Genomic DNA, 18,743 nt, shown 5'->3' with positions numbered 1-18,743 from the left:
GAGCTCTGCTCAATGTTATGTGGCAGCCTGGACGGGAGGGGAGTATGGGGGAGAATGTGCGTGTGTGCTAAGTCGCTTCAGTCATGTCCTATTCTGTATGACACTGTGGACTATAGCCTGCCAGGCTCCTCTGTCCATGGGATTCTCCAGGCAGGAATACTGGAGTGGGTTACCATGCCTTTCTCCAGGATATCTTCCTGATCCAGGGATTGAACCCACATCTCTCATGTCTCCTGCATTGGCAGGCAGGTTCTTTACCACTAGCACTATCTGGGAAGAATGGATATGTGTATATAGATAGATAGATAGATAGATAGATACGTCCCTTTGCTGTTCAACTGAAACTACCAGGACATTGTTTGTTAATTGACTATTGTTTAGTCGTTAAGTCTTGTCAAACTCTTTGCAACCCCATGGACTGCAACATGCCAGACTTCCCTGTCCTTCATAATCAGCTATACCCCAATACAAAATAAAAAGTAAAGAAAAAAAAAAAAGAAAATTTGTGACCATATCGGCTACAAAGCCTAAAATACTTACTGTGTTGCTGTGGTATAATAAAAAAATATGTCTAATCTCTTTCCCAGGTAATCAGTGTGCATGTGTGCTAAGTTGATTCAGTTGTGTCTGACTTTTCAGGCACATACACCAATTACTTGGGACAGAGATTAGATATATTTTTTATTATACCACAGCAGCACAATAAATATCTAGGCTAATTTCTGTGCCAGGTAATTAGTAGAGCTTCAAAAACACTTGGAATTTATTGAGTGATTAGAGTGTCTTTGTTATGCTAGTTAGGTGAGATAAATAATGGGCCTCTAGATAAATTCAGGATGGAGGCTTGTCAGGGGAAAAATCAAATACATGATTAGAGTGTTGAACTTTTAGCCACTTGACTTCCTGGAAAGGAGGAGAGGGGGCTGGAGATTGAGTTCAATCGTATGATCCGTCATTTAGTCACTTATGCCTACATAGGTGAAGTCACTCAGTCGTGCCCAACTCTTTGCAACCACATGGACTGCAGCCCACCAGGCTCCTCTGTCTATGGGATTTTCCAGGCAAGAATACTGGAGTATTGCCATTTTCTTCTCCAGAGAATCTTCCCAACCCAGGGATCAAACCCAGGTCTCCTGCATTGTAGGCAGACGCTTTACCATCTGAGCCACCAGGGAAGTATACATAATGCCTACATAATGAAACCCCAATTAAAAACTCTGGACACTGAAGCTCAGTGATGCTTCCTGGTTAGTGAAAACATTGATGTGCTCTGACTTCATGGGGCCCAGGCTGGAAGCTCCCAGACCTCATTCTATAGGTACCCTTAATATAAAGCTATATTCATAAACATAGCACCTTCATTGAGATCCATGAGTTATTCTATTGAATTACTGAACCAGAGAGGACCAGGAGAACCACTGACTTGGGGGTTATGAAAGTTCAGGTCCCATCTTAAGTGAGGGCAGTCTTGTGGAAGACTGAGTCTTAAGCTTGTGGGGTCTTCAGTAACTTCACGTGATTATGTCAGAATTGTATTGCAGTATATTCAGCTGTGTTAGACCAGTTGGGATGAAATGGAAGAGTGATGCTTTACAGAAAAAGTATGGCAATCTTTCCGTGTTCTAAAGTTTCTCTTGATTCCCCACCCACACCCCCCTCCAGAAAACCAGCTTTTGATTTCATTGATTTCTATAGTCTTTAGGGTTTTGATTTCATTAATTTCTGTTCACATCTTTATTTCATTTTCTTCCTATGCTGATTTTGTACAGCAAAGATTCAGCCATATATATATATATATATATTTATATTTATATTTACATATATAAAAGATTCTTTTCCATTATAGGTTAGTACAAGATATTGAATTTAGTGGTCCTTGTTTTTCTATTTTGTATATAGTAGTGTGTATCTGTTAATTTCAAACTTCTAATTTATCCCTCTCCCCCTTTCATCTTTGGTAACCATAATTTATTTTGTTTGTGAGTCTATTTCTGTTTTGTAAATAAGTTCATTTGTATCATTTTCTTAGATTCCACATATAAGTGATGTCTTATTATGTTTGTCTTTCTCTGACTTACTTCACTTAGTATGATAATCTCTAGGTCTATCAATGTTGCTCCAAATGGCATTATTTCATTCTTTTTTTATGGCTGAGTAAATAATATACTCCACCGTGTGTGTGTGTGTGTGTGTGTGTGTGTGTATACACACATCTTCAGCTCAGTCAGTAAAGAATTTGCCTGCGGTGCAGGAAACCCAGGTTCAACCCCTGGGTCAGGAGGACCCCCTGGAGAAGGAAATGGCAACCCACTCCAGTATCCTTGCCTGGAAAATCCCATGGACAGAGGAGCCTGGTGGGCTGCAGTCCATATGGTTGCAAAGAGTTGGGCACGAATGAGTGACTAACACTAATACATCTTCTTTATCTATTCATTGTGTGTGTGTGTGTGTGCATATATATATATATATATATATATATATATATGTATATATCTCACATCTTCATTGGAAGGACTGACGCTGAAGCTGAAACTCCAATACTTTGACCACCTGATGCAAACAGCTGACTCATTTGAAAAGTTGGGATGCTGGGAAAGATTGAAAGTGGGAAGAGAAGGGGACAGCAGAGGATGAGATGGTTGGATGGCATCACCGACTCTACGGACTTGGGCTTGAGTAAACTCCGGGAGTTGGTGATGGACAGGAAGGCCTGGCCTGCTGCAGTCCATGGGGTCGCAGAGTGGGACATGACTGAGCGACTGAACTGAATTGAACTGATCACATCTTCTTTATCTATAGATGGACACTTAGGTTGCTTCAAGTCTTGGCTATTGTAAATAGTGCTGCAGTGAACATGAGTGTGCATGCATCTTTTTGAATTATGGTTTACTCTGGCTATATGTCCAGGAGTGGATTACAGGATCATATGGCAGATCTATTTTTAGATTTTAAGAAAATTCCATACTCTTCTTTATAGTGGCTGCACAAATTTACATTCCCACCAACAGTGTAGAGGCATTGCTCTTTCTCCACTCCGTCTCCAGCATTTCTTATTTGTAGACTTTTTGATAATGTCCATTCTGACTGGTATGAGGGGATATCTCATTGTAGCTGTGATTTGCATTTCTCCAATTAAAACTGAAAGCGTTAGTCATTCAGTTGTGTCTGACTCTTTGAGACTCCCTGAGCTGTAGGCTCTCCACCAGGCTCTTCAGTTAATGAAATTCTCCAGGCAAGAATACTGGGGTGGGTTGCCGTTCCCTTCTCCAGGGGATCTTTCCAACCCAGAGACTGAACCTGGGTCTCCTGCATTGTTGGTGAATTCTTGACGTCTGAGCCACCAGGAAAGCCACGTTTCTCTAATAATTACTGATGTTGAGCATCATTTCGTGTGTCTGTTTACCGTCAACACAGCAGTTTTTCAGTCCTCTCAGGGGACCTAACATAGAAAGATGATCTCAGAAGTTAATTCAGAAGAGGGAAAAACTTGTTAGTGAAAAAAAATGTGATTTAAAATATAGATTTTAAAGCTAAAATTCTAAATGAGGTTATGAAGTCTCTGATTCTGAAGTCATGAAGAGTAGGATAGTAGGTTCTATTTGTTAGTGATTTCAGTGTAGCTCTTTTTGAGGAAAAGTGCTGTATTAGATGATCTGAAGAAGTCCATTGCAGTTCTGTAAAATCTAAGGTAAGTTATTTCCCTGAAGATGGTAGGAAAGCTGTTTTATTGCTAATGAAAAGCTGATGAGAGAGTTATTGCTGCAGGATTGATCCATTGCCCTTTTCAGAAGCTCTGAGATTCTCAGACCTAATGGATGGAAAAGAGCAGAAATAACAGAGTTAGGTAGCTAGAGTTTAAAATTTGAAAGAAACATTAGATGGCTTGACATAGGTTGTCACTTATGTTTTGTGGATGCCCTTCTAAGCAAAGCGTTCGGGGAATTCTTAGCCAATTTCTCTGCTGGTGTGCTGAGAGCTTAGTTCATGTGTTTGGCATTAAATAGAGCTTCCATTAATTGATCAGAAAAGTGCTTGCATATCACTAGGAAGTATTGAAAAAGCCCACTTTAAAGGAAATTTTAGTAGTTAATTTCTATGCTGCCATAACTTTGATCCCATTGATCTTCTTATAGTCATTATGATGTCTGTCTTCTAGCCTGAAACTCTGAGCAGATAGTCTATGGTATTTATTTTTGTATTCTCAGGGCTTAGCGTGATACACTGCCTGATAAATTTGTGTTGAATGAATGAATAATTAAAGGAACCTTTATTCCTTTTTGGCAGGACATAGGGAACCCAAAAGATTAAGCTCAATTAAACTTCAGGAATACTGAGAAAATTCGCATTTAAAAAAAGATGTAACGTCAAATTGTGTGTCACATTTCAAGTATGTTTTGTTCAGCTTCTCCTTAGATATTTACAAGTGTTTAATAAGCTATGAATAAATAAGTAATGCATATTTTCAATTTAACAGTTGATATTCTGAGTTACAATCATACTTTGTTCCTCTATGTATTCAGCATTAATGTAACAAGTAAGACTTTTTAGGTAGTTTCTTCTCGACATTATCCTCAATTTCATTCAATTTTTGGTCAGACATTCAATTTTTAGTCCCCAGCACAGCATTTTTCAAGGTTTGCCTCAAGATTAAAGGAGAGCCTCTAAAATGTTAATTGTACCTAACATACAACATTTATTGTATGCTTTTCTTCTAATAAATACATAATCAGGGCAAAAACCTTGAAAATCTGGGGAAAGCACAAATGAAAAAATATCCATAATCCTATTACCCCAGCATAACCACTATGAGTATTTTGGTATATGCCCTTTTTATATTATAAAGCTGCAAATACCTGTTTAAAGTAATAGGTAAGAGGGGCCGCATGAGTGCTATAGAAGGGGTACCGTGAACAGCTGGCGATGAGTTCGCTTCTGGCTTTGCCATTAGCCAGTGTGACCTTGGGGAAGGTCTTTTGTCTCTCTGGAGTTCTGTTTCTTCCTTTATAAAGGGATTGTCATAGTATCTAAGGGCCTTTTCTCACTTAAAAATTCTGATTTCATTGAAATTGACCACCTTTGAAGACTGAGATTTCAGAAGAGTGAAACTGAAAATGTATAAGTCTGTTCATCTTAATTATATGGCAGATTTAAAAATCTTGAACTGGTATAAATATTTTTTGCTAATGTTATTAGGTTCTATTACTATGAAGAAGTTATACTTAAAGTAGCGAATTTCTCTTGAAACAAGAACCACAATCTGAATTACAGATGAAGGTATTTGAGCTGATAAATATGTTTTTAGGAAAACGTTATAACAATTCTCATAAGCATTTGTTGTTGTTGTTCAGTCACTAAGGCCTGCCCAGCTCTTTGCGACCCCATGGACTGTAGCACGCCAGGCTCCTCTGTCCTCCACTATCTCCTGGAGTTTGCTCAAATTCACGTCCATAAGCCTTTAGGTGACCAGAAATAAATACGGTGTCGCCACTATTTTAGGTACATGGTATTTTATCAGAACAGCCTACCAAGACAAAACATCAAAGCAGCTATTTTACTTGATTCTTTTTGCACCTCCAGAAAATTGGTTTTGTCTTCTCTCCCCCTCTTCCATGCATATTGTTTGTGCAAGAACTATTCTGTATGATGCACCAAAGCTCTAAAAGTATTCAAAGTGTGTCTGGTTTATCTTAGAAGGATGAGGTTTCACACTGAACAATTTTTGTGAAACAGTAAAGATGTCCTTTTACTTTTACCATCCCTTAGTTCAGTATGCATTTTAACAGTTATTTAAGAGTCCCCATATGCTTAGCAAGGAATCTGAATATATGTGCCTTTTTCTTTCTTTAAAGTCTCAGCACAATGCTGGTTATTCTATCAATACCATCAAATGACTGGGAGCTGGAGTTGGAACAATATGTAAAAATACAGCTTGTGAAAGATTTCCTTTATTAACTGTCATCATCCGCAGAATATATGTTCAAATAAACATTGTGTAATAACTAAATTTGAGATTAATAGGCCCCTTAAGAAACAGTGAAGTCATTCAGAACAGTCAGTGAAAAATAGGCTGTGAGACTGTAACGTGCCCACATTGTCCTGCTTACACGCTCTCTCTGGTGTCATTCCCATTTATCACTGTCGTCGGGCTCGGTTCTCATTAAAACACTCTTGCACAAAAGCAACTTAATTTTCTTAAGAGGAGAGGACACCTGATTCAATTTAGCACCCAGAAACAGAAACTTGAATATATTTTTCCCTTGCTTGAATTGAGATGAATAGTTACAAATAAGAATAGCAACTCCCCCCATTCACCTCAAGATTAAGGATGCTAAGTAATTTTTTCCAGATACCAAGAAATGGACCCATAGAAATAGGCAAGAAATGTTGTTTAGTCTCAGAAAAGCAGTTAGATGGCATTTTCTCGACACTTGCGTATAGGTGGACTTCTCTTCATTCCTGTAATGTTTTTAAAACATGGAATGAAAGTGGTCCTTAAGGTAGTGAATTTTGATGGTATATTAAATAATCTTTTGTTTAATTGGCAAATGCCTTGTAGCAGTTCTATAGACTTTATTTAGATATATTTGTTGAGAAGAAATATTCAGCAGTGATTTTAAAGCAATATTCTACTTTTTAGTCATTGCTGTTTAAAAAACACAATGGAAATAATGGAATCAAATGAAGAATGCCTCTTTCATGTTGAGCATGGTATATCAACTTGCATTTTAATTGCTGTCCTGTATATTTACTTTTGTGTGGTATGGTTCAATAATACTTAACTATTAATGTGGAAATGTATAACTCAAATTTTACTTGTTACAAAATTTATACGGGGAAAATAGTGGTAACAACGTAGTCAGTACTAAAACGTCCTAGCAACTAAGGTGCTTATTAGCCAATTAAATGTTTTGAAACAGACACTATAAGCTTCTCTTCTCTTTTCTTTTTTTGGCCTTTCTATAGCATTTTGCAAAATATTTTGTATTTCTTTGTTTAATTGGAGACCGAGGCGAAGGAATTCAATCTTTGATGTCTTTGTACTTTTTCCAACTGAACCTATGCTTAGAAAGGAAAGAAATATTAAGACTAGTTCTCTTTCTTGTGAATCAGAGGCAAGAATGATACTAATTCACATAGTTGAGGAACTTTTCCCATGTAGAATAATGCAATTTTGATATCCAACAGCTGTCACCAGTATTCAATTTTTCTTTCTCTTGGTTTTTCATGATGTGGTATGCCATAGGTAATAGTAACAAGGAATTATGCTAAGTAAAACTTAATAGTCTCGTCAATTTTATGTCTTTATCTAATCTGCCTGATTAGTCTTTTATTAGTTACTCCTTTGTTTATGAGCGTGGTTGCTTTCAGTTAGGCTTCGAGTAATAGAAAAGCTGGCTCAAAGTAGCTTAAGCAGAGACTTATTTTTCTCATATACCAAGATACCTTGCGGTGGGAGTGGCTGGCATTTGTTCTGTGGCTCAATGATATTAGAGTGGTTATCTCTGCAGTGCTCTTGGCCTTTCTCTTCTGGATGCAAGGCAGCTTCACTGCTCTACGCAGGAAGAATGGAAGAAGGTCAGTGCCAGCCACTATCCTCCCTAACCCCCTACCATCAAGTGGAAACCAATTTTTATCTCATTGGCCAGAACTTTGTTGCATGGCAACCCCGAGCTTTTCCTTTTTCATGTGTACTTTCTGTGTCTTATTTTAAAAAATTGTTTCCTGTTCTGAAGATGTAGAGTTAGTCTCATATTTTCTTCTGTTTTGTTGTGACTTCCAATTCTAGGTCTCTAATTTATGTAATATTTTCTTTTTTTAGCATATTGTGGAAAATCTCAATTTCCCCTCCTTTTCCTAAGTGTGTTAGGATGGAGCTGCTGCCATGCAGTTTTCTCACATTGTCTGTATTTTTTTTTTTTTGTAAACTCTTGTTCAGTGGGGTATGTTTAATTAGAATCTACTTTGTTATGGATTATTGAAGTAACTCCAAAAAGAAGTTTTGCATCTGCTTATTTCTGGACCTCAGGAGTTCCTCTGGTCTTTGATCCGCTTTTGTCTTGCCTTTTCTTTGAATGAAGATGCTTCATTTCCTTGTGATGTTTGAATCGATGGTAAATCAAGTAAATTTCACCCTGTGCCCACCCCACCCCACCCCCGCCATGATGCAGGCTCTATGTTACCTTCTTGACTGTTGGAGAAGAGTTCTGTACTTGCTCAAGCCTGGTGGTAGCCCCTCCACCCTCCTGTTCTGCTGGCCACAGGTGCCTCAGCTTTCTGCTCCTCACCCTTTGCACCCAAAACCAGTGCATCCCAGTGCTTCATGCATGCGCATCAGTATCCCTGGGGTGAACTCAGCCTCAAAGCCTGTGCTTGACCCCTCTGACCTTGACTAACTGCTTGTTTTGTTTTAGTGCAACTGTACATTTAAAATGTTGTGTTGTTATTATCATCTATTGAGTGGTGTGAGTTCAAAGGTTACATATGCAAAATGCTGTCTCATGTACAGCTTTCCCCCACCCCTACTCTCTCCCTTGATGACATCTCTGACAGATCTCAAGGTTTCTTCCATCACTTTTTGTTACAAAAGCAGTCGTGTATTTAGTAATTAAGTTCAACTTTCTAGTATTAAATGATTCAAGGCAGTCTAGCTTAACCAAGTTCCCTTCTTTGCCACCCTAGGCCTAATCTTTGGTTATGTTTGTTTGTTTTTCTGTGGGGGGGTTGGGGAGAAAGAAGGATTTATTACTTGCAGCAAGTAAGGAGAACATCAGAGACCTTTTCCCAAAGCAGTGTCTCCCCGAATTGCAAAATTGGGAAATTTTAAGCTAGGGGTACATGCATGCTCAAGAAAAGGCTTGAACAGAAGAGAATTCAGCAGAAAACTGGGGTCAACAGAATTCAAGCTTTTGTTGATTGAAGTCAGAAAGATCAACATCATCATTCCATCTTCCACCTGGTGTATGTGCATGTGTGCGTTAGTCTCTCGGTTGTGTCCGACTCTGCAACTGAATGGACTGTAGCCCACCAGGCTCCTCTGTCCATGGGATCCTCCAGGCAAGAATGCTGAAGTGGGTAGCCATTCCCCACTCCAGGGGATCTCCCTGATCCAGGGATCAAACCCAGGTCTCCAGCATTGCAGGCAGATTCTTTACCATTTGAGTCACCTGGGAAGCCTCCACCTTCCACCTGGATGGAGGTCTTTGTTCCTAGTGATAGGACTTTACTCCAGCTCAGGTTCTTAATGTCTCACTGCAGAAGGAATTCAGGAAGAGACAAAGTGATAGGAAAGAAGTGGGTTTATTTAGAGAGATACACAATTCGTGAGCTTCCCTGGTGGCTCAGTGGTAAAGTTTGCCTGCCAATGCAGGAGATGCAGGAGACATGGGTTCAATATCTGGGTTGGGAAGATCCCTTGGAGAAGGAAGTAGCAACCCACTCCAGTATTCTTGCCTGGAAAATCCCATGGACAGTGGAGCCTGGCGGGCTATAGTCCATGAGGTCTCAGAGTCGGACATGACTTAGGTACTAAACACCAGCACCAACACATATCACAGACAGAATGCAGTCCATGTCAAAAGGCAAGAGCAGCGCTGGGACAAACTCCACAGGGTGTGGGCCATCTCAGAAGGCAAAAGGCCCTAATCTGTGTTTTTAAAGTACAGAAAATTGTACTTGTTTCTTAGTATTTACATATATGATACAAATATAAACTTTTTTTTGGTAGTAAGCATATAGGGAGGAGGGTGTTTCACTCTTTTTTCACTTTCTCACCCTCTCTACTCTTCAGAGTCCAGGGTAAGTGTAGGACTTTTTCATTAAAGGGAGATGGACAGAGTCTGATGCTATTTCAGCTCAGTTCAGTCGCTCAGCAGTGTCCGACTCTTTGTGACCCCATGAGTCACAGCATGCCAGGCTTCCCTGTCCATCACCAACTCCCAGAGTTCACCCAAACCCATGTCCATTGAGTCGGTGATGCCATCCAACCATCTCATCCTCTGTTGTCCCCTTTTCCCCCTACCTTCAATCTTTCCCAGCATCAGGGTCTTTTCAAATGAGTCAGCTCTTCGCATGAGGTGGCCAAAGTATTGGAGTTTCAGCTTCAACATCAGTCCTTCCAATGAGCACCCAGGACTGATCTCTAGGATGAACTGGTTGGATCTCCTTGCAGTCTAAGGGACTCTCAAGAGTCTTCTCCAACACTACAGTTCAAAAGCATCGATTCTTCAGTTCTAATGAGATGGATGAAACTGGAGCCCATTATACAGAGTGAGGTGAGCCAGAAAGATAAAGAGCATTACAGTATACTAACGCATATATGCGGAATTTAGAAAGATGGTAACGATGGCCCTATATGCAGGGCAGAAGAAGAGACGCAGAAGTACGGAACAGACTTTTGAACTCTGTGGGAGAAGGGGAGGGTGGGATGTTTCGAAAGAACAGTATGTATATTATCTGTGGTGAAACAGACCACCAGCCCAGGTGGGAGGCATGAGTCAAGTGCTCGGGCCTGTTGGGCTGGGGGGATCCAGAGGAATCGGGTGGAGAAGGAGGTGGGATGGGAGACCGGGATGGGGAATTCGTGTAGCTCTATGGCTGATTCATATCAATGTATGACAAAACCCACTGAAAAATAAAAAAATAAATTTAAAAAAAAAAAAAAAAAAAAAGCATCGATTCTTCAGTGCTCAGCTTTCTTTATAGTCCAATTCTCACATCCATACATGACTACTGGAAAAACCATAGCCTTGACTAGATGGACCTTTGTTGACAACTGATGGTACTGGCACTGTTCTAATCTGGCCCTCAGGGCTTGTGTCATAGAGGCGTCCACCTTCTATTTCTTTTTCCAGGACAGGTTAGGGGATGGAGTTCTTCCGAGCATACCTTCAGCCCCCACCCCTCCACACAGTCCTTCATCTCTCATTGCTGGAGTCTCTTTGCCTTGGAAGACAGCTCTTTAGGATCTCTCACAATGGATCAAGTTTGATGGCACTCCTCTTAGGCACCTATTTGACCCTTCCAATTGAATCTTGCCACATAGCTGAATTGAAGTGTACTCTGCCCAGTTGCCTACTTTCGTCCTTGCCCTACCCTTGTCGTCTGTCCCTGGCAGCTTCCCCGCCTTTGCTGTTACTGGCTGGGAAACAAGCTCCTGTCTCTGGTTCATTATATATCTTCCCTGTGCCCCCTCTGCAGTTCTAAGGACTAGACCGTGATGACTCCACAGGCTCGCAAACTGCGCTCTGCTCCTAAGTGCTTTGACCCTCAGTAAATATCCTTCACCAACCTGGGAGGTGTGATGAGCGTGTCAGCCTTCTACCCTAGAGAAAGAGGAAAAAGTTAAAAGACCCACTATGCATAGGAATTTCTTTTTATCCCCTCCAGAACCTCCAGTCTTTTCTTATATAGCCTGCCTGTGAAATGGTGCCTAACCCCAACTGAGTTTTCATGTCTTCTACAAGCTCTGCATGTATATGTCTGGAATATTGCTTTATACTGGTGGGATACTTACCACAGCATGCTCTTTAACTTAGAACATTATTAGAAATTCAGAGACAACCATAAATGTCCCATTTTAGCGTTTTCATAAGCATTGCTGTATATGTTGACTGAGGAAGCAGGTTATGCAACAGCAAACACCAAATCAATTTAGGAAGTTTCGAAAACTTAATTTGCAACAGATCATTCATACTCACTGTAAACACTGGATCTCAATTTTTTAAATTTAGTAGACTGATGAGGGAAAGAAAAAGAGAGGTATTGTTCCAGAATTATGAAAATTGTAGATACAGTTTTATGAGGAGAAGAGTTGGGTAGGACTCAGCAGTGTCATATATTTGGAATGACCAAATATAAGGGGACCACATGGTTATGTAGCCCCAGAGCATGGAACACAGTCGGCACATGGCAGTTACAGAAGGTGAAGTTTCGGTACTGCCAGGTAGGACTGTATAATATTTAAAGGCATGTAGCAATGGAAATGCTTGTTTTCCTGAATTAGAAAACTCTCTGTTCCCATGCTGTTCATTTTTTTTTCTATTGTTATTTTTTTTAAAGCTACTATTTTCTTTTCTTTTGTTTTTCTGGCCATGCCGTGTGACATGCAGGATCTTAGCGCCCTGACAAGGGATTGAGCCCGCGCCCCCAGCATTGGAAGCACAGAGTCTTAACCACTGGTCCACTAGGAAAGTCCTTGTTTCCTTCTCTTTTAAAGAATTTTTATTTATTTTTGGTTACCCTGGGTCTTAGTTTCGGCGCCCAGGCTTTCTCCAGTTGCAGAGAGGAGGCTACTCTCCATTGCAGTGTGTGGGCTTCTCATTGCTTTGGCTTTTCTTGTTGTAAAGCACAGGCTCCAGATGCGTGGGCCTCAGTAGTTGCCACACTCAGATTTAGTATTTTCCATGTGCGGCTCTAGGGTGTGTGGGCTTCAATAGTTGCAGCTTCTGGGCCCTAGAGCCCTTGGGCTTCAGTAGTTGTGGAGCATGGGCTTAATTGCTCTAAAGCATGTGGAATCTTCCTGGCCCAGGGATCGAACCCATGTCCCATGCATTGGCAGGCGCAATCCTATCCACTTCCACCAGGGAAGTTCCCCCCCTTTTTTAATTTACCTTTTTATTTTAAATAATTCCAAGTACGTTATGAAGAAATTAGTTTGTTATTAAACTTGCTCAATTTTCCAAAATAATTTAATAAAGACATGAAATAATATATATTAAACATTAGTAAAATACCATATAGCAAGTAAATATGATACTAAAAGCAATATATTATCTAAAAATGTGTAATATAAAGGAAGTCAATCTACTCAGTATTAAAAAACCACCTAAAAAAAACCCACCTCAATTCAACCTTTTTAATTTAGCATTGGTCAAATTATCCATCAAACATGATTACACCAAGGTATATACTTGGCACATGGGGTTGCTGAGTTAATATTGAAAATGTTACTGTTCAGGGCATTTAGTTGACATAAGAATTATTCATTCATTCTTTGATTCAGTAATATTTATTGGATTTACTACAAGTCAGATGCTGTTTTAGGCAGTGATGAGACAATCTTGTATGTATTAGGCAAAATTCTTCTTGTGATGAAACATTCTAGAGGGGGAATGAGTAATTAAGTTGATTTTAGCAAATGAGATAATAAATGAAATCCTCTGTTTAAAAATAAGCAGACCCTCTCCAGTATGGCTTCCAGAAAACTCATATCCTAATAGAGAGTCTAGTCATATATTCTGGAGGATCCTCCTTTCAGAACAAATTGGTGGCTCATATTTGATCTTAGGACTTGAAATTTGTACGTATTCATGTTTGTTTTAATATAAAAATAAAAGCGCATTTTTGGTTTATTTTCAAAACCAAGCATTTACATGCTGCAGATACACGTAGAAGATGGCTTCTGTCCATCCTGTGGCTTCTCATACACCCAGCACAGTGACTTGTGTTCTAGAGAGTTCTCAGCCTCCAGAATGTCAGGCAGCAGAGATATCATTCTTGTGCAAACTAGAGATTGAAATCTTATTTAAAAATAAAACATGTATTACATTTTTTTAACACAAAGAGATTTTAAATGCAAACAGTAAATGACTCAGCATCTTCTTGCTCAGAAATAGAAATTTAAAATGTTGAAAAAAAGGGGAGGGGGACAGAACAAAATGAAAAAAATGACCCCCACCCAATTCCTCTCCAATTTAACAATAGTTAAGAAGGGTTTTTTTGTAATCCCTTTAGAAAAAAGTGTTTTTTATTCTTATCTGTGTATGTGTGTGTGTGTGTGTTTGTGTACCTATACATTTACACAATAGGAATGTGGTATGATTACAATTAGGGATTCCCTTGTGGCTCAGATGGTAAAGAGTCTTCCTGCAATGGGGGAGACCAGAGTTCAATCCCTGGGTTGGGAAGATTCCTTGAAGAAAGAAATGGCAACCCACTCCAGTATTCTTGCCCGGAAAATTCCATGGATGGAGGAGCCTGGTGGGCTACAGTCCATGGGGGTCGCAAAGAGTCCGGACACGACTGAGCGACTTCACCTCATGATTACAATAAGAAATACATAATACATGTTCCTGGCACAGAGCTCCTAAAACACTGGGATTTCTTAAGTGAAGAGAGCTGGAAAGGTGTCTTTTGTTATGCTAACTAGGAGACTTCTGGAAAACCCCTAGTTAACCTGAGACTGGTTGCCAGAGGATCAGAGATGAGAAGATTGGACCTCTTGGGGTGGGGAGTGGGGCTGGAGTTCAGTCATTGAACTCACCAGTCGATTCAGGCACTGATGAATCGGTTCATTGAACTATTTGGTTCAGTCACCAAGGCCAGTGTTTAAATCAATCATGCTTTGTAATGGAGCCTCCATAGAAAACTAAAGGATGGGTTCTGAGAGCTTCTGAGTTGGTGAGCACGGGACATGAAGAGAGAGGAGTGTGATCAGAGGGCATGGCAGCTCCCTATCCCCATACCTTGCACTCTGGCTGTTCCTGAGTTATGGTCTTTTATGATATAAAAATAATTCTATAATATAATATAAAGCAGTAACGTAGTGAGTAAGTTGGTTTCCTGAGTTTTGTGAGCTGCAAAACTAGACTGGACTGGTCATGGAAAGCTCTGATTTAAAACCCGTTGGTCAGATGCACAGGTGACAACCTTGACTTTTGATTGACATCTGAAATGGGGACAATCTTACGGTCCTAAATCCTTAACCTGGGGAATCTGATGCTATTTCCAGGTAGATTGTGTCAGAACTGAGTTGAATTGTAGGATGCTGAACACTCAGGCCACCTAGAAGTGTGGATGTATGTGTGTTGGAGGAGGTAACTGGAAGCTTCTTGGAGTGACAGTGCCTAAGCTGAGTCACTAAGATAAATGGGAGTTCCCTGGGTCGAGGAAGGCAGAAAGGCATTCCAGGCCAAAGAGCAAAGAGGTAAGAAACAGCATGAGTGCAGGGAATCACAGGTGGTTTGGTGCTGTCAGAATATAAATTTTGAAGCATTAATGAGATGGATGGAGACATGTTCATGGAGGACTTTGCACTTCATGCTGAGGAACTGGGAATTCCCCTTTAAGTCAAGGGATATGCATGTCTTTATATATCAATTAAAAGCTCTCTATTTACCTGAAACCTTAGTCAGCTGTATCACCAATGGTTATCAGAGCCCACTGCATGGTGAATGATTTCAAATCCATCATCACTGTTAGGAAAACAGCTAAGAAGATGGCCTGCAGCATCTTTGGATACCTAAGATATCTCATCACTGTCATCACCATCGTTTTATAAAATGTAGGAATATAGTCAGTCCACGTAAAATATATTGCTTGGATTTGCGTTAAAAGAACAGGATGAAGTGGTAGTATGGCAATTTGGTCTGAGGAGTCATAGTTGATACTTATTTTACTTTGACTTCTGAGTCTTTTTCCTTCTGATGTTCCATGTGTTTTTTGTAAAGCTGGAGAAAAACCATTAGTGATCCTAGTATAATATTGGCAAAAGGCGCTGAAAAGAAAAAATTTGAAAGAAGAGGAATCCAAATGAGAATACGTCATTCATTTACTAAAAATAGAAATTGGTTCTAAGCATAAGATAGAGTCTAGAAATAAACATTGTGGGAAAGGTGCATTTTTTTAGAAAGGAAGGCAGAGTTCGCTATTGATCGCTCCACAACTTATTTGTTTATTCACTCTCACTTATTTTTCTCCACATATAAAACTTTTTCCTGAATCATCCATAGTGGGATTCCAGGAAGCTGCGTTAAATATGTTACTATAGTTTACCTTTGTCATCTGTGATGTTTTATTTAGCCGAATCTTTTTTTTCCTCCGCTCCCTGTATAACACAGAAGACCATATGCCAGTGTCCCTGCCAGGGAGCAGAGGTTTCCCTGGTCTGTAGCTGTGCCTGTGTTGATGCCACAGAGGAGCAGTGGTCCAGTGCCATCTTTTATTGATAAGGCCAGCAAAGGAGAAATCTAATGAAATTATCAAAGCTTTGAATTAATTATGAGCTTGAATAGGAGCGTTAAGCTCTCTGGAGCCAAGGATCTCATTACCCATGCACTCTCATTGCATTCTCTTCTGGAGCAGAAGGCATTTTCAGTTACATCTCTTAGCTTGGCTTTGGACCTTATTCAAACTTGGCTAAACTGACATCCTCTTCTTACTACAATGTGGCTGCTAATGTCCGTGATGATTAATTTAATTTAATTCTGCTCTGGATCTACAGGAGATGTCAATGGGCTTTCTCTACCCCCTCCTTCTGCCTTTTATTATTTTTTTCTTTCTCTCCTTTTCTCCCCCATCAAATTGGATATTATATGAGTTTTTTTCTTTTTGGAGTCACGTGAGAAGCTTTCAGAATTCAGGTATAGCTTCATGGAATATAGTGATTTATTTAAAGCTAAGAACTTTAGTGTATCTACTATGTATTCCCGGGATATGTAGGTAAGCAGAAAGTGAAATATTTCTTCTTCAAATTTTGAACACCAAATGGAAGTTTTTCTTGCCTTTTTCTACTTTAGAGTTAATGGTGTAGCAATAACTTCCATGGGCTTAACAGCTGTTCACATTTCTGATGTGTGTTGTGTGAGAACTGCAGATCTCACTTTGTGAGTGTAGCTCATAGGACTTACGCTTTCTGATGAAGAGTAGTTCATGTTTGTTTGCTTTACAATTCTGCTATTCCTTTTCCCAATAATTTGAATTTTCTTTCTTTCTTTTCTTTCTTCCTTCCTTTCTTTGCTTTTGCTTCTTTTTTTTCTTTCTTTCTTTCTTCTTTTGGGTGAATAAATCAACCTGTGACTATTTTAAGTCTAAAGTAGCAAAATCAATCACAGTAAGGCTTTGATTTGCTATTGGTGATGGTTCTTTAGTGCTGTCATATAGGTTCAGAGCATCTCATGGCAAGCCTTTTTTGCTTGCTTTTGAGACCCATTATTTATGAATTCCTAAGCTGTAGTTCATCCATCTCAGTAAACGACAAGCCATTGGCAATTATTGTAAGCAGTGACTAACTTTGCTTTACGGAGTCAGTGTTTTAAGGTTTTGAATATTGAGGGGATGGGAGAATGATAGTTTTTGCTTTTCCTTTGCCTATTTACTTTCAGTGAGTTTTTCCCCCATTTATTTTCTCTATAGGCAGCTGCAATATTTAATTCAGCCTTTGGAAGTTTTTTGGTAAGTAAACATGATTTAATTTGTCTTTTATAACTTTTATTGTGATGTTTGTATGAAAGGTTTAGTGAAAATTGGACATTTTTTTAATTATTTGGTTAAATATAAAAGTTCTTGAATCCTGTCATGTATCATTCTCCACTGTAAAGAAAATTAGTTAATAAATTAAAAAAATGTTCTCTTACAATATAATTTGGAGTCTTGCATTTAATATTCCATTTAATGGATTCAAGGAATCAATTAAAACACTATGTGTCTCCTTATAGAGGTTTTGTCAATATATTGATCATTTAATGAGGTCTTTTAGATTATTATTATTTTGTATCAATGGAACTGAGGATTTTGAAAAGGAAACATGATCCAGCCGGTCAGAAAGGGAATGCTAATTTACTTGTGGACATGTCATTTATTTTGTACATTTCACTGTCAAAGAAGCTACTGTCTTAGATACTTCTGAGAAATCTATGTGAAAATTTGAAATGAGGAAATAACTAATGAATAATTTGCAAGAAAATACAGTATTTTTGACATGTGAGCTATAAATTGTATATAAAAAGATTAAAATAGTTCATTTTTCATAAGTAGAAATATTGTAATTATAAGGACAACTCTATTGTAGCATTTTTTAATCATTATCTCTGAAGCAGATGATACAACAAAGATTTTGTTTGTGTAATGGAAAACTGAGAAAGAAACTGAGTTTTCTGTCAGTTGAGGGTTTTATTTATACCCTCCCTAAAACTTTGCTCAAAATTCACAAAAACAAATTAGAATATTGTATTTTTAGATATATAGCTCATTAATAGGTATGTGGTACAGTGATTTACAGAGAATTGAGCGTGAAATCAGTGAGGTATATAAACTAGTTCATGAGTCTAAGCAAAATATCAATTACCTCTGTTTAAAATGTTCTTTATGTCACTTGTTATGTTATGTTTTTAAATGTAGTGTTGAAGCTTTAAAACATATTGTTACATGGTGTTAATTCTGCACAGTGCTGTGTAACTTGTAATGTCCCAATGTTACAGAGCTTTTAGTGATGGACCTGCGAAATATACGCTTAGATTCTATCTTATTTTTAAAGAAGTAGTAATGTTATTCTCCATGGCGTATTCTTATTATTGGGTTTTAGAAGAGAGATAATAGAGTCTACTTAACAAAAATGATCTTTGGAGCCTCTTATTTTAGACTCCGTAATATTTTGTGGTCATTATTTCACGTATCCAAGTATTATTTTCTAAATGTTGTCACAATTGATAACATACTGTCTGTAAGATATGTCCTTGTTGGAAGCCAGTTGTTTTTTTTTTAATATGATTGGATTCATATATATCCACTATCAAAACATGGTTTCTTAAGCTGGATCTCTTACTCTTTCAAATGCCTAGTGTAAGTGAGAAAATAACTTTGAGGCAATTGTCCGAGTAACTAAAGCAAAATACAGTCCCTCAGTTGGAGGACAAGCTCACTAAGGACAGTCTGAGCTGTGCATTGACTGTATGAACAATAAATATATCATGATATTTGTTCTACCAGGTCGAATTCTTTCATAAAATCCAGTGAAGTCAAGCTTGTTC

At 38.8% G+C, this 18,743-nt stretch overlaps 1 protein-coding gene across 4 annotated transcripts in view; it reads left to right on the top strand.

The window, feature by feature from the left end:
- SLC10A7 (solute carrier family 10 member 7) overlaps nucleotides 1-18,743 on the top strand; it is a 293,931-nt gene that overhangs the window by 79,787 nt on the left and 195,401 nt on the right. For all 4 annotated transcript variants that reach the window (XM_065903971.1, XM_065903970.1, XM_065903969.1 and 1 more), the window contains exon 5: nucleotides 17,131-17,169. In XM_065903971.1, the coding sequence (XP_065760043.1) occupies nucleotides 17,131-17,169 (39 nt within the window). The remainder of the gene's footprint in view (nucleotides 1-17,130; nucleotides 17,170-18,743) is intronic.

The sequence above is a fragment of the Muntiacus reevesi genome, chromosome 13, assembly GCF_963930625.1.
Source record: "Muntiacus reevesi chromosome 13, mMunRee1.1, whole genome shotgun sequence".
NCBI classification, from domain to species: Eukaryota; Metazoa; Chordata; class Mammalia; order Artiodactyla; family Cervidae; genus Muntiacus; species Muntiacus reevesi.
The sequence above is the reverse complement of the archived record's forward strand: the minus strand, read 5'-3'. Positions and strand labels throughout refer to the sequence as shown.